The 16,124-nt window shown below is 38.8% G+C and overlaps 1 protein-coding gene across 1 annotated transcript; it reads right to left on the bottom strand.

The window, feature by feature from the left end:
• Positions 1-883: 883 nt before the first annotated feature.
• LOC126997368 (peroxisome assembly protein 12-like) lies at positions 884-10,037 on the bottom strand. Its single transcript, XM_050858430.1, has 8 exons — positions 9,841-10,037; positions 8,577-8,685; positions 6,906-7,108; positions 5,902-5,993; positions 4,863-4,997; positions 4,572-4,734; positions 4,163-4,254; positions 884-2,968 (listed from the first exon to the last, which is right to left on the bottom strand). Exons 1-8 carry the CDS (start codon positions 9,958-9,960, stop codon positions 2,854-2,856), a joined length of 1,029 nt encoding a protein of 342 aa, XP_050714387.1. The 5' UTR covers positions 9,961-10,037; the 3' UTR covers positions 884-2,853.
• Positions 10,038-16,124: the final 6,087 nt, after the last annotated feature.

Genomic DNA, 16,124 nt, shown 5'->3' with positions numbered 1-16,124 from the left:
TGAAAAGTTACGACTCACATGTGCTACAGATAGCGAAGTGAAGGGCAAACACCGGCCCTGGCAACGCTGCCCTGCCGCCCAGCGCTGCCATTACACTTGACAGTAAAAAAAGGTCCCAACTTGGGGCAGTGAATGTTGCTGTGGGTTCGTTTGTTGATGATAGATCCCCGGACCGGAGGACAGAAGAGTCACAGAATGTTGAAATACTACATGTAAGAATTACAGGATCATATCTAATATTGAATCATCACATCCTTTTTATTAGAATGGGATTTATCGCGACCCAAGGAACACTGCCTTAAAAACATGTTTAACTTTATAAATATCTCAATCAAGATTCATATTAAAATCTGAGAAGTGATGTACCATTTGCAGTATTAATGAAGAAATACCAAATCGGATAATTATATCGGCACCACAGTGGCAACCCTGTCTCGCCAGCTGGGAATCCTGGGATGCACCGATGCAGGCGGCAACGGCGCAGGTGTTGCATCAACAACGGGGAGGGGGAGGGGTGCCTCGATTTCTTGGCGAGCGCCGGTGTGTGTCCTAGGTCTATTGAAATGGATATGCTAACGTGAGATCCTAGGAATGATGATCATAAGATAATAATAATAATAAAAACAACAATAATCTCACCATCACCACCACCTATTAGCCCACAACTACTACCGTACAGCAACAACTATCACCATTAAAACTTGCTATATACGATGCCAAAATTTGGCATCGTATATAGCAAGTTTGTGTGGAAGGGGCTTTTCATTGAAACACCAAAGAGTTCTCATACAACAAGCAGAGCTTTAAACTTGTATCAAAATTATTCTGTCCTTACTATAGAGTATAGACAACATAATCTTGGTAAAGGAGTGAAAGTCAGATATGCAATTTGTGGGTCTAGTTTTAATACATATTAACTGCAGTCACCAAATCTCACCATCAATCATAAAAGGAACTGGACTGAAAAGAGGATATTTGCAGCAGTCATTACTCGTATCCAGATGATGAATGCCTGCACTCACACCACCAGTGTCATGACCTCGTGTAGCTACGCCACCTACAGGCACGGCCATCTCTTACAGCATCATGGCCACTGTAACTACCATTACCGTACCACTGTCACTACCACCATTTGTAGTGTATGCTAAAGGTCAGTGTCATCACTACTACTACTGGCAGTCAGCACTATTAGCAAAAGTATCATTTGCTTTTTTCATGGTGAGAGGAAGCTGGCCTCCACAGAGAAGTTTAACAAAGCAGCTGTCTGCAATATTAATTATCAATAATCTGAAACAATAATCAACTATTATTGATAATATGAATATGTATATGTATATGTAATAATGTAATGGAAGAGTGTACGAGCATTTTGGAATATGTCACAGGGGTGAAGGGAAGAAGTGAAGCGACAGACTTTAAAGTGGTTTGGCCACATGGAACGAATGGAGGAGAGTAAGATGACCAGAAGGGTGTATGTGAGTGAGATAGAGGGAGGGAATGCTGGAGGACGACCTCCAGTGAAATGGAGGGATAGGGTGCAAGAGTACTTTAGGGAGAGGGGGAAAGATCTTTGAGAAACTTCGAGCAGGCAACGAGGGAGTGTCTGGATAGAGAGAGTTGGAAGCTCTTCTGCCGTGGCCATCCCCTGGTGGGAGCTCCTAGGAGCAGGTGTCGATGAAATGATGATGATGATGTATTGATAATATGTGTCATTACTGCCTGCATATTATAAATACTGACAGCCATTTCCAATGCACATGCACACATGCTGAGACGCCAGGCTACCATAGCACAATAATGCACACCTCAGGGCACCACGACTATAGATTGATTCTTCTATCTGTATGTTGTGTGCCTTCTCTATAATATTAACTATGGCTGGCAGATGAACAACAGATACCACCTTAATTCTTTGAAAATAGAGTATTCACTAGAGAATACATAAATATTTTTTTTTTCTATATGTAATGAACAGCTGACTCACATAAACCATAATATCTCCCCTACATGCCACATCCAACATATTGAACTGTAACTTGTCAAGAAGTTCCACCTCTGTATATATTAGAAACCAGGACAGGAATGATCATACTCAGAACAAAGAGGAAAATGGTCATGAAAGTAGATAGATCCAAATGCTAATTCACATACAATTTAAAGCTAATATTTTACATCTTCATATGATGAGTGCTTGTTAAACTGGCCATACACTATCAATCATGACTGCACAATCATTGCTTTAGGGCACACATTAATACTGAGATTATGCAGTTCTAAGTTGTCGTCAGAGACTCATCAAGAAAACATGAATAAGATGGATGCTTGCATTGTCATCATCCTTGTGTTCAAGGGCTAGGAACAACAGAAAGGTTATGGTGTAGGAAAGGCTATGGTGTAGGAAAAGAAACATCTTCACTCACAAAAACGTATTGATATAATTAGAAATAGCTATTTCCTTTATTTTTTTTTATTAATATTCCATAACTGTTCCCTTCCATGTGTCATTTTTCTTATATTCATCACTTTTCACCTTCCAAAGTGCAGGCATACTTCTATATAGTTCAATAAACTCGCATCAACACTTCCTGGCTCTCCTGTGCACTCACTATGGCTGCTGATGGTGACAGGCAGCTGAAGATTATTGTTCAATCTTCACCATACACTATCAATCAAGATGGAGTTGAAAAATCCAACACTGTCAGATTTTGCTCAATCATTTGCCAATACTTCAATCATGCCCACACACGATGGAAATAACTCAATCATGATTGATAGTGTATGGGCACCTTTACATTAGACTGCAATATTCTATGATTTTCTTCATTAATGATATTTTAACAATAATCTATAAAATCACATTGCCTGATATATCCTAATGAGTTGAGCTGGGGAGGCTGGGTAGCCCGTCACTGGACACTTTTGCTCCTTCCTCAAGTGTTGCAGGATGCAGCTATAACAGAACACATACCTGAAACATAAATAAAATCTTGAAAATACTGTTGCAAAGAAGAAACAAGAACTTTTGACAAAAATCAAATTAAAAAATCCACAATATTATAGCCATATTGCTATAAGGGGTAAGCGGTGGCTGAACAGATAACAAGACGGCCCAGCGTTCATGAGGATGCGAGTTCAATCCCCGACCGGTGCCACCAAGCTGGGATTTTTCAGCCGCCGCCGAGTGGCTTAAAGCTACCTACATGCTGTCCAGAAGACCACCTATCAACCCGGACTCTAGATTCTAGGATTAAATATGAGCTCCGGGAGGGCAGCATGAGCCAATGCAAGATGGCGCCACTATAAACACTCGCCTGCGCCAGAACGGGCTGGGCTGACCATCAGGACCCACCGGGAAGAAGCCTTGGACCAACCATCAGGATCCACCGGGAAGAAGGCCAAGACGTAAAAAAAAAAAAAAAAAAAAAAAAAAAAAAAAAAAAGGAAACACAATGGTTTCAAAATACACATTAACTATTTTACAAATCAGGGGTAAAATATTCACATCATTCTTACAAAAGTAATTACTGATATGGAAATTGGGAATATCACAAAAAATGATCTGAGAATAAAATTTACTGTCTCTCACCTTTCATCAATGAATGAATTTCATGATTTGTCAAGGTTAAACATCTTTCCTTCTCCTTAAAAACACAGTTTCCTCTTTCCCTTCCTACAAGTGACAATACTTTCCTTTCATTGCTTTAACATTGATAAATTTGCTGTAAATATTCCAACACTTGAGCCTACCAAGGAGCTACTGAACCCCCACTAAGCAAATGAACCAGAACTGGAAAAAAGTACAATGAGTCCTTGTCATCTGTGAGGGTAATGTCTCCCAAAAACCTCACTAATAGTAAAACATCTCATTAAATTGATGAAGATTAAAAAGTCTGCAATACAATAAACAAGAATAATGATTATGCTGCTTGATAGTAGTATATATCTATCAAACACTCTGCTTATTTGAAGAATTAGTGGAGCCCTATTGAGGTGGTATGCATTTATAGCTGACATTTTAAACAATGTAAACAGCAAAAATTACGCCATAGTTCTTTGACTGTCTTGCTGCAGGTATATGCTTTGTATATATAAAAAATGGAATGTTAAATAGGTGTTAAACAAACCTGATCATGAGTATCACCAATAGAGAACTTAAACTTACCCTGACACAGATAATGCTGTCTCTTGCTTTCTTTTCTTGAAGCATATAGGACAGTCTGTAGAGTTCAAGCCACTGACTTTCATCCCTGTCACCTGTTCAGTTTCAAAAGAGATAAAACATAAATGCTCATCAACATCATCGTGGACAGAAAAATATTTGATGAAGATATGTAATTACTATTCATATCATCTACTAAGTCAACTGCTATTCCAATATAATACATAAAAAGTAATGTCCATTACATGAGTCACTTAAATCAAGTGATTACTGCATTTTTGTGTTGTCTTTCATATAAAAGTTCCTTCTCCTTTGAGACACACTGTGTCATGTCACAAATATATGGAATTACTAATGAAACTTTAAATGCCCGTATGATTTTGCAGAGAACTCAGCTGAGAAGAAGAGGTACCTGTGGTGGTTGTGGGATAGGCTGTACCAGAATGGACCTTGGAGTGACATTGCTTGTGTAGAACCATTCTAGGAACTGAAGGAAAAAGGCTCCAACTTCAAGGGAATTCATCAAGGTTGACCCGAGGCGCTCCATTGCCCACTGACTGAACTCTTGCAAACTCCTGTAAAAAAAACTTGGTGTGCATGACAATAAAAAAGACTAAATAGAAAAAGTATGTAGCTAGGTAAGAGTATTTTGTTACTTTACAGCTATAACAGCAATTTTCCGCACAAGCATGTAGAGATTTACCTCACTCTCTTGAAAGAAAGAAGTTGTTCTCCTCTTGCATCAATAATCTCATAGTCGTCTTTGCTGAGAGTTGCAAGATGAATGCCACAGATGTACAAAAGAGGGTTATGAAACTTATTTCTCCCAATCACATATCTGTGAAAAAATATGCATCCATTGTTATTATTGTTATTTTTTAGGTAACCCAACCAGGAAATGTCAACTTTAAAAAAAAAAGGCATATACAATGCTGTTACATATCATTGTTTTCAATCAAAAATATTTTTGTTATTACTATTATTATTATTATTATTATTATCAATATTATCTCCTGTATGTAGGTGTTAAAAATACATGTCCCTGAAATCTAGGGTGGGAGCTTGTAAAGGTTATGTTACTATTCTGATAGATGCATTTTGTAAAAAAAATATTTGAGAAGGGCTCAGTCTTGATTTTAAATCTCATATCATAATTCATGAGTAATGTATTTTCTTTATGCACATGTTCATAGCACTGGTAGACTGTCTTGAAGGGGTCTGGTTGTCAGCAAAGCCTTCCAGTGGCACAGGAAGTACTTGTTTATAGTGGCACCATTATATATGTCCTGCATGGCCTGCACAGACATGACTATGGTTACACACCTTTTATTCCTATTCCTGTTTCCTCATACATAAAAGGTAACAAAATAACAACTCTAGTTTTTATAGTACATGATGAGAATAATCCACTTAGGGCTTTGCTGCCTTTTCTCTTACATCTAAAATATGATTTATTTTTTTCAAAAGATGCTTGTTAGCTATCAATATTTTTTTTTTATGAGACTGAACTGTATATAGAATAGGGATCAGAAATCAATAATAGGCAGTTCAGTAAAGATAATGAAATAATTCATAATGATGATTATTTTTCAAGTTTGAAAAATAATTAACTCCCTTATATAAGTGCCACAACTACCTCTTCTGCTGAATTTATATGCAGAAAAGTTACTACTATTCCAGTTATTCTGAAAAGTGCCTCTGCATTATCTTTCCAGTGTCTTTATATATAGCATAAAACATACCTGACATAGAAAATTACTGTGAGCAGCTCCCATGACAGATGTACTACAGGCCAAGACTTTGAAAATAACTTCCGAATTCTTGCTTTCCAACCCTGAAAAGAAAAAAAGTGATGAATAGCTTCAATATATTAAACAATAATTGATAAACCTCTTTGATTATCTAATCTGTGACACTAGTCAGAGAGTCTACCTTAAATTTAATTACCAAAGCTGTATTTGCCCTTGCAGACAGTTCTTCTCCATCCCTTGAATAGGGTGCCTGAGTGTAGCCTCTCTTATGGATTATGACATGAAAGCCCTAGGATGCAGGAGTGCATCAACAGTCTAAGCCTCCTCTGTTGTTATTCAGCAGCAGAGCCATTACAAAAAATTATATTTGCACCCTATTTCTTTCATCCTACTTCATTTGAGAATTTACAACATATATCAATAATTGTTTGTGATGAACTTGCACTTAAATGTTTCAAGGTGTCTTCAGAGTGTCTGTTTTCAGTTTATGTAATTATTTCAATCCATAGCTCCACTGCCATTTGCATTAAAAAAAAAAAAAAAAAAAAAAAAAGATTTTATTTTTATTTTTTATGGCAGCATTATTGAAGACTGAAAGGTAAATCCAAAGTTAAATACTAAAACATTTTCCACATATAAAGGTATCTAAGGAATTAGAAAGAGAAAAAGATGACCAGTAGTGTTTATCATACTCTCCATTTACATGATCCTCTGACACTCTAGTAAAGTAAATAATTCAAATGAACTAAAACTAAATTAATTAAAGTTAAAATAAGGTGAATATGGATGAAAAGCTGTACCACATGTCACCAGTCTAAGGTTAAAGAATGAAGTGGGAAAAAAATGTGACTCCTGGCAGACAGGCTCTTATTTTGAAAAATTCCTAAGGAATTATGTTAGTTGTTTAAATATATATATATATATATATATATATATATATATATATATATATATATATATATATATATATATATATATATATATATATATCTGACCTGATTATTTGATGTGTCACTGTCTTCATGTTCTCTGAGCTCCTGGTATGTTTGATCCAGCAATGTATGGATAAATGGAAAGGCCACAAGGGCAAACAATGACTTCATGTAGCCTTCCTTTGATAGTGTGAGGGGATTCTTATTCTTCTTTGAAGTCACCTCAACTCTTTTTAGATCATAAAAGTTTTCAGCAAAAGATGAACCTGGAACACAGGACATTCTGTCACACACACTGATATGGGAGAGTGATGAAAAAAAGACCTACAGTAATTTTTTTTCAAATAATGTCTAACATGTGCCTGAAAAACGCTGTTATTAATGAAATGATATTTGTGTGACATTACAATACATATATAAAGGGATTGTTGGTGTGTCCACCTCAAGACTTTTAACTATTTTTCCCATTTGAAGCCCCTTCTATGACTCATTTTCTTCATCTGAAATAATAAGAATAATTAATAAATCAACATGTGTAGTACAAAGGTCAAACTAATGGAATGCACTACCATCTAATCACAAAGGAGGTTGTGGGGATGTTGAAGGAAGATTTTAGCATCAGACAGCTGAGTGGTGGAAGTCTTTATAATGTTGCCATGTCATATAACTTGTCAGCAAATCAGTCACTTATTCAAAGTGTGCCAGCCAATCACAAGGTAGCCACTCCTCAGCCTCTTTATCATAAATTTACTAAAAGTTCTTTATGGTGAGGCTCAGTAGGGGACATTACACAGCACGCAAGAAGATATGAATGCTTTGCCATGAATATAAACAGTTTTCAAGTATATATATATATATATATATATATATATATATATATATATATATATATATATATATATATATATATATATATATATATATATATATATATATATATATATATATATATATATATATATATATATATATATATATATATATATATATATATATATATATATATATATATATAAAGGACAATCAATTTCAGTGGAAAAAGGGAAACATATTCTTAATCATTACTGATGTGTGGCAGCAGCACGAGTGAGTAAGCACCTCTCAGCTGTTATTATCTTGTTTTTATTGGCACATATTCTTCTGTTTTCTTGTTGTAAAACATTAATGGTTATAATGTCTTCCATATAATGTAAATCTGAGCGATGCTTTAAGTTTTACAATACCTCCCAAACTATTCATAACTTTAAACCTCACCTAAAATCTCCAGAATATGTTGTAGCACTGTGAAGTAGTTTGCAGGCTTATAGCATTGAAAGAGTGGCTCACAATGCTGTAAGAGGTATGTGAATTCCAACCAAGGGTGCAAATTTGACGACTACGTGTCATCAAGATGGAGGCAAACAAACACTACTTCAGATCTGTCCCAGAAACATCCTTCCAGCAAATTATCCATTGTTTGAAAGAATTAAACAACAGTGCAAAAATTTGGTACCTATTCTAATGCCTTTATTGTTGAAAAAGTAATTTTGGAAGTCACTATTGGAGAGATCTTTTTGTAGTTTTATTTCATTAAGTAATATATAAAAATGAAAAGAGGTAAATTTGCTAACCTTTACAGTGATTTGATGCTCAGCCAACTACTAGAATTTTATTACCATCACTTATCTCCTATACTCTTTGTTTACAATTATTAACATGAGCAATGTTTGCATTTATAAACTAGAAAATACTTACCATAGTTTGAAAGGTAGTGGTGTTGTATAACGAGATTGAATATCATAAATATTTCATTACTGTACCGAAGACACCAACCACGTCTTTCTGGGTTACTCTCAGCTAAGACCTGAAATAAAGTTAACATTAATGTATGTATATTGCTTACCAACCGACACAGGAATAAAACCTATGAGTCAGAGCTGGTGTTCCTACTCATTACCCATAAGGATATTTTTACATGAGAAGGAATTCTTTTTAGTGAACTTTTATATGTAAATGAAAACAGAAGCAAGGATATTGAATAATGTGCTCCAATACTTTGGAAAAAAAACATCTTGAGGTTGTGATGAGAAGGGAGTACAATCAACCATGAGAAGACTAAGAGAAGGGGCCATTACAAAGGTACTCCCTCCAGACTCCACTGAAGGACTGGGTTGGAGTTGTAAAAATTCCCTAATTCATGATTCTTGCTTCCAGTCTCTGTTATACCCAGCATTTTCTTGAAATTCCTCTGTGCATTTCTTGGGCTTTTCTCAGGGGAATATGGAGATGAGTGCAGCCTTCACGAATAAAATCAACGGTGCAGTGCAGAACATAACACACGTCTATTGTTGACAAACTAAAAAAATATAACCAATATAAATCTACCCCAATATAACCTAACCTAACCTAATATTACCTGACCTGGCTTCCTGACTTTCAAATTATGATGTGTTTGACTGTGTTCAAGAGTTATACAACAATATCTTTGAGTTAACTTTTTCTTATGCTATTGGTTACTGCATTACAATAAGGGAAATATAGTACAACACAATATCTGTATTAACCTTATGCGAGACGGCTACATTCATTTCCATATTAGCCAGCATTTACTTGCAATTTCTCTGTGTGTTTCTTAGCTCTTTGGGTTAAGATTTACTGTATGCACTCTTCCATATCTTGCCTCCCACTTAACAACCTCCTCTATTATTGTCGGAGAGGGAAGGGTGCATAAGGTAAATTTTAACTACTTTTTAAAACTAAAGATCATGGATACCAACACGAAATTGATCTCTCTTTTGGCCACTTATCTATAGTACCCTTTTTTTTTGGGGTGGGTGGGATGGCATGCTCCTCCCTTCTCCTTTGTTGTTTACTTGCAACAATAAACTATCAATCAATCAATCAATCTCTTTTAATAGGGGCAGTGATTAGCTGGCTTTTTTTTCTCAGTTGATTTCTGCCCTTGAGCTGCTTTCTTTACAGTAAAAAAAAACATAAAAAATACAAGTCACATGCATGCCTTGAGAACGTGCTTCACGGCTGGGTTGAGGGTGGCCATCAGACTGTCCTGCGCCACTACATCGAATATTGACGGCCGGTCCCTCGCCGTGATGGTTATGTGTGCGCCGAACTCCGCCATCCTATCTTTCCTGCGTCATAAATGTTCTGAGAGCCGCCGCAGCCCCTTGAGGGTGTGCCTTACCAACGGGGCTGAAGGTAAACAAACTCCTGATGATGATGATGATAGTTCAGAGATAAGCCTTCGCAACGGCTCCCATTACATAATCCAATGGAATTTCAAGATGCATGCTAAAAATTATGTTAAAGTATGTTAGAATATGCTAGAATAAATATGCTAAACTAATAAAATAAAGATGTGTGCTATTATGTACACATGGAGGAATCACGTAAGCTTATAACACACTCTGTACTGCCTGGGGGTTGGGATGGCATGCTCCTCCCTTCTCCCTTGTTGTTTTACTTGCAACAGTAAACTATCAATCAATCAATCATGTCGTATTCCTCCAATGTTTTGCCTCCTTCATGGAAATCTGCTCTCATTGTTCCCATACCTAAGGGTGACGGCACTTTTCGTCCAATTTCTCTCGCCAGTTGCAAGCTAATGGAAAGGGTCATCCTGCAACGTCTCATTTATAAGGTGGGTGACGATGTCCCCTAATCTCCATGGGTTTATGAAGGGTCGCTCCACTGCCAATTGTTTTGTTAAATGTTTGAGTAATGACACTGTCACCTGCAGAGCTTTTATAGACTTCAAGGGTGCTTTTGATAGGGCCAATAAAGATGTTATCATGGAGGAACTCATCATGAAAGGTGTGAAAGGGAAACTTTTAGGGTGGATTAGGGAGTATTTGTACGACAGACGGGCTAGGGTATGGTTCCAGGGTGCAGTATCAACTGAAGAGTCCTTTGACCTAGGCACCCCTCAAGGTGGAGTCCTCGGCCCCATGTTATTCAATATCCTTATGGATAAAATTTCCCGGCGCTCCTTTCCTCGGGGCACTGAAATTGTCATTTATGCCGACGACATCCTCATTCAGTGTGATTCCCCTGGATTCAGTGTGATTCCCACAGCCCTGCAGCAACTTGAGGACCTTTGTATACATATTGGTCTGGTTGTCAATGCCTCAAAAACTAAATATCAGACAAGTCTCAAAATATGTCGTTCACCGAGCATTAACACTGTCGCATTAGGCCGAGTACAATGTCATAAGTATTTAGGAGTGCAACTTAGTTTTAAGAAGTATACCCATTGCGTTGACTATGTACGCAATCTCTGTCTACCTCGCCTTGCCCCATTACGTGTATTAGCAAACAGGGGTCTTGGAGCAGGAATTCGCATTCTCAGGACGTTCTATCTCTCTGTCATCCAGTCTCTGATTGATTATGCTGTACCAGTTCTGGTGCGTTGTAGCCCTTCTCAACTGAAGCCCTTGGAGCTCATACAAAATGAGGCAATGCGGATCATTCTGGGTTGTCCCAGGACGGCAAAGCTTGAAGTCCTCCGAGCTGAGTTGGAACTGCCCAGTGTTGTCTGCAGAATCCAGGAAATTACTTGCCGCACAGTCTGCCGCATGATTTGTCACGGGGACACTCAGCTTAGGCAGGCTCTTGGTAACTTTCAGCCCACCCCTAACATTGCGGCCAAATCGTACCTTAGAAAGCTTCACAAGCTCTTATCTGACCTTGGTGTCCTTGAACCGTGTCTTGCCTCATTAGCAGCCTTATCTCTTGGAAACCTCATAGAGTCAGTGTTGATATAGAAACATTGGATAAACCTAAAGATACTTGGCTTCCTCAAGTCCTGCAGGACAATTTTCTGACCAAAATTGTCTGCATATCCCCGCACCCAGGCTGTCCATGTATTTTGTGATGGATCTGTCAACGGCACCAAGACTGGTTGTGGATTATTTATTAGGGACTATGCCACCCCCTCTGAATATACTGACACTGAGGTATCTAAGAGGCTTCCTGATCATCTGTCTTCCACAAGGGCAGAACTCTATGCCATATATGAAGCCCTCCATATCACTGTAGCTCTCGGGAAAGCTGTGTACCTGTTTGTTGATAGTCAATGTGCCTTGTATGCACTTCTGTCTTCCTCCCCTTCTGACTGTGATATAGTCAATAAGTGCCTTAGTGCCCTTAGCCTGCTTGAGCGCTGTGGTGCTACTGCACACTTCATCTGGGTGCCTTCCCATGTTGGGCTGCCCCATAATGAAATGGCAGACAGACTTGCTCGTGCTGTCTCTGATGATCTCAATGTACACCCAGGTGTTGAGTACACCTATAATTATGCTAAGAGTAGACTTAGATCCCTTGTTAGTGAGTCTGTTACCAATCAGCTTGCCTTGAGGTGTCAGGATGGTAGTCCCTCCAGCATTCACTATGCCCAGGTATCAAATATCTGCACCCACACTTATGGTAGGCTTAGTGCATCCTATGATCTGGTGGTGATGCGGCTGAGGCTGAGCTACAGATATTACTGGGAGGTCCGTGGGGCTGACCTTGCCGCTCGTGTGCCAGGCCAGGGGGTCACACGCTCAAACACTATGTCCTGCAATGTTCTGCTATTAGTGCCTACCGCCCACAGGGCCACTGGGACCTGCCTGTGCTGGTGGGCTGGTTCATTAACAATAGTGTTCTCTCAGCTGTGCTCAGTGAGTAATCCTGCATTTTCCCCTAGATTGTAGTTCATATGTTCAGTTCCTTATGTCTGCTCCCTTGACTAAATCAAGGCCTTTATTTTTTATAGCATTTGTCCCCTACCATTGTATCTTTTTAGTTTCCTGGTGCTACTTACACATGTATCCTTAGTTGTATAATCACACTCTGTACTGCCTGGGGGTTGGGATGGCATGCTCCTCCCTGCTCCTTTGTTGTTTACTTGCAACAATAAACAATCAATCAATCAATCAATCAAGTATGATTTAAATATACTCTATGTATAGGCGGAACAACATTACTATCAGAGGTATTGATTTATAAGACTGATTGGGTGACTGGTTTGCTAAATGACTTATTGCTTACTATATAAAAAAAATAATTATTGATGGATGATAAAGTTTCGAGTTGGCACAACGTAAGAAGTTCCTGGCTCCCGCGCCGCCTTCTGCAAGGGATTTCAGATAGAAGTAAAATTTAAAACAAAATTCATCCGTTGTAACATTTTTTCTCATTTTTGTGTGTGGCCTCCTAACTTTGTGTGACCTTTGAGGTAGTGTTGAAACTTCTGTGTCGATGCATGGGGGGGGGGGGGGGAGAGAGAGAGAGAGAGAGAGAGAGAGAGAGAGAGAGAGAGAGAGAGAGAGAGAGAGAGAATTACATAGAATTACATAGAATTACATAGAAAATCAGACCACACAGACCCCATGGTCCAGACTAGGTGGTCTGTCCTTAAACCTAAGTGATTTTACATTAATCAGATGGCTCCAAAACGTTGCATTTCTACTCTAGTTGATATTAAGTTGAAGGAAGTGACGGTCGAGCTTTTTTTTGAAGGAGTCAATCGTGTTACACTGGACCACTGATTTACATAGATTTACATAGAAAATCAGACCACACAGACCCCATGGTCCAGACTTGGTGGTCTGTCCTTAAACCTAAGTGATTTTACATTAATCAGAAGACTCCAAAACGTTGCATTTCTACTCTAGTTAATATTACGTTGAAGGAAGTGACGGTCGAGCTTATTTTTGAAGGAGTCAATCGTGTTGCACTGGACCACTGATGGTGGAAGCTTATTCCATTCTCGCACTACAACGTTGGTGAAGAAAAATTTGGTGCAGTCTGAATTTACTTGTCTACATCTGAGTTTTACGCCATTGTTCCTCGTGCGCAAAGTGTCATCGATCATAAACAATGTTGATCTGTCTACATTCGTGAAACCATTAAGTATTTTAAAACATTCGATCAGTTTTCCTCGGAGGCGACGTTTCTCAAGAGAGAACATGTTAAGGGTAGAAAGCCTTTCTTCGTAGGATTTGTTGCGCAAGGAAGGGATCATTTTCGTTGCCCGACGCTGAACACCTTCTAATTTAGCTATATCCTTTGCATGGTGGGGAGACCAAAACTGTACCGCATATTCCAAGTGGGGTCTGACTAAACTGTTGTAGAGCTGTAGTATTACATCTTTATTCTTGAATACAAAGTTTCTTTTAATGAAGCCCAACATTCTGTTCGATTTATTTGCTGCATCGATGCATTGCTGTGAGAATTTGAGGTTTGACGCGATTTTGACCCCAAGTCCTTGACGCATTGAACGCTTTTGAGTTTAAAGCCGCGCATTTCGTAATCGAACTTCTTATTCCTCGTTCCAACTTGAAGGACCTGGCACTTGTCTACGTTAAACGGCATCTCCCATCTATCCGACCAAGCTGAAATTTTGTGCAAATCCTCTTGAGGCTTTGCCTGTCTTCGTCAGTGAGAACCGAGTTACCAATCTTTGTGTCGTCTGCAAATTTACTGATGCGGTTATTGAGTCCAACATCCACGTCGTTGATGTAAATAATGAAGAGCACTGGGCCAAGAACCGAGCCCTGAGGGACGCCACTAGTGACCGGCGCCCACTCTGAGTTAAATCCGTCAATCACCACTCTTTGTTGTCTGTTGCTCAACCAATTCGCGATCCATTGGTTTACTTGACCGTCAATACCTATTTGCTTTAATTTGTAAAGTAATTTATGATGCGGGACTTTATCAAACGCTTTCTGGAAATCAAGATAGACTACGTCCAGTGATTTGGTTACGTCATAAACAGTGAAGAGGTCGTTATAAAAGGTTAATAGGTTTGATAGGCAGGATCTTTTGTTTCGGAAACCATGTTGTGAGTCCCCAATTAATGAGTGGCTTTCAAGGTAATTCACAATTTTGTCTCTAATTATGCTCTCAAGTAGCTTACCTACAACCGAAGTTAGACTAATGGGCCTGTAATTACCTGGTACTTTTTTGTCTCCTTTCTTAAAAATCGGTGTCACGTTAGCCTTTTTCCAATCTGAAGGGACGATGCCTTGTCGCAAGGACATATTGAATACGGTTGTGAGGGAGGAGAGTATTTCGCTCTTTGTTTCTTTCAGCAGAGTTGGATATACTTTGTCAGGTCCAAGACTTTTATTTGTTTTAAGTGATTTGAGGGCTTTGAGGACTTCATCGGGTTTTATTTCAAAGTTAGACAATGCATGCTCGGGATTTACATTAGTACTGGTGTTGGTGGTGGTGGTGGGAGGACTGTTATTATTAAACACCGAGGAAAAGTGGGAGCTTATTCCATTCTCGCACTACAACGTTGGTGAAGAAAAATTTGGTGAAGTCTGAATTTACTTGTCTACATCTGAGTTTTATGCCATTGTTCCTCGTGCGCAAAGTGTCATCGATCATAAACAATGTTGATCTGTCTACATTCGTGAAACCATTAAGTATTTTAAAACATTCGATCAGTTTTCCTCGGAGGCGACGTTTCTCAAGAGAGAACATGTTAAGGGTGGAAAGCCTTTCTTCGTAGGATTTATTGCGCAAGGAAGGGATCATTTTCGTTGCCCGACGCTGAACACCTTCTAATTTAGCAATATCCTTTGCATGGTGGGTAGACCTAGTTGAACAACACTGATAAAGAGTAGGATTGGAAGCGAGCCTGGTTTTGTTATCATTATGTAAATGCTTGCAATGTTCAACAGGGTCCTACAAAAAAGGCTCATTAGTGTGCGAGGCGCCTGGCTGTCAGACGCACAAGCCTCGGCGCAATCTTCTCATTAAAGATTACGAAACGTTTCTCACGTCGATAAGCTCTTGTATACTACATCAATAATTGCGAAAAAATATGAGCTTTTTCATAGTAACCTGAAATTTTATGCATGACAGCTGGTTTGCGATGGACTGCGAGCCCAAATAATCAGTTATATCGTGCCCATGTTATTCCCGTGGTTGGTGGCGGGTTAAACTCACGCCTTTCCGTGATGGCGCCACAGATCCTCGCCAATACTCCAGCCTGGGACGCGGCTGGAAAGAGATCTTGCTAATGACAAGGATTTATGTTTTAAGAGCTGGGCTTGCCATGGAACAGCAAAAGGAAACGTTTTATACACTGCCCCATCCCTCACTGTGGCATTTACAACATCCTGTGAGTCACAGGAAGCTGACCTACGCCAGTTTATTCCTCTTTATACTTTATTAAATTTCATGGTGCAATGATCTACTCAGATATTTTACATTATACATAAACTTTCGAGCAAATTATGAATTCGAAATATGAGTTTTTTGGTGTGTGTGTGTGTGTGTGTGTGTGTGTGT

Source organism: Eriocheir sinensis, chromosome 12 (assembly GCF_024679095.1).
Source record: "Eriocheir sinensis breed Jianghai 21 chromosome 12, ASM2467909v1, whole genome shotgun sequence".
NCBI lineage: Eukaryota > Metazoa > Arthropoda > Malacostraca > Decapoda > Varunidae > Eriocheir > Eriocheir sinensis.
The sequence above is the reverse complement of the archived record's forward strand: the minus strand, read 5'-3'. Positions and strand labels throughout refer to the sequence as shown.

Coding starts and splice junctions, on each gene's coding strand:
- LOC126997368 (XM_050858430.1), bottom strand. CDS start 9,960: ATGGCGGAGTTCGGCGCACACATAACCATCACGGCGAGGGACCGGCCG. Junction 4,998..5,901: donor ACAGTAATTTTCTATGTCAG/GTATGTTTTATG, acceptor ATTTTTTCACAG/ATATGTGATTGGGAGAAATA. Junction 4,735..4,862: donor CTTTCTTTCAAGAGAGTGAG/GTAAATCTCTAC, acceptor TTTTTTTTACAG/GAGTTTGCAAGAGTTCAGTC.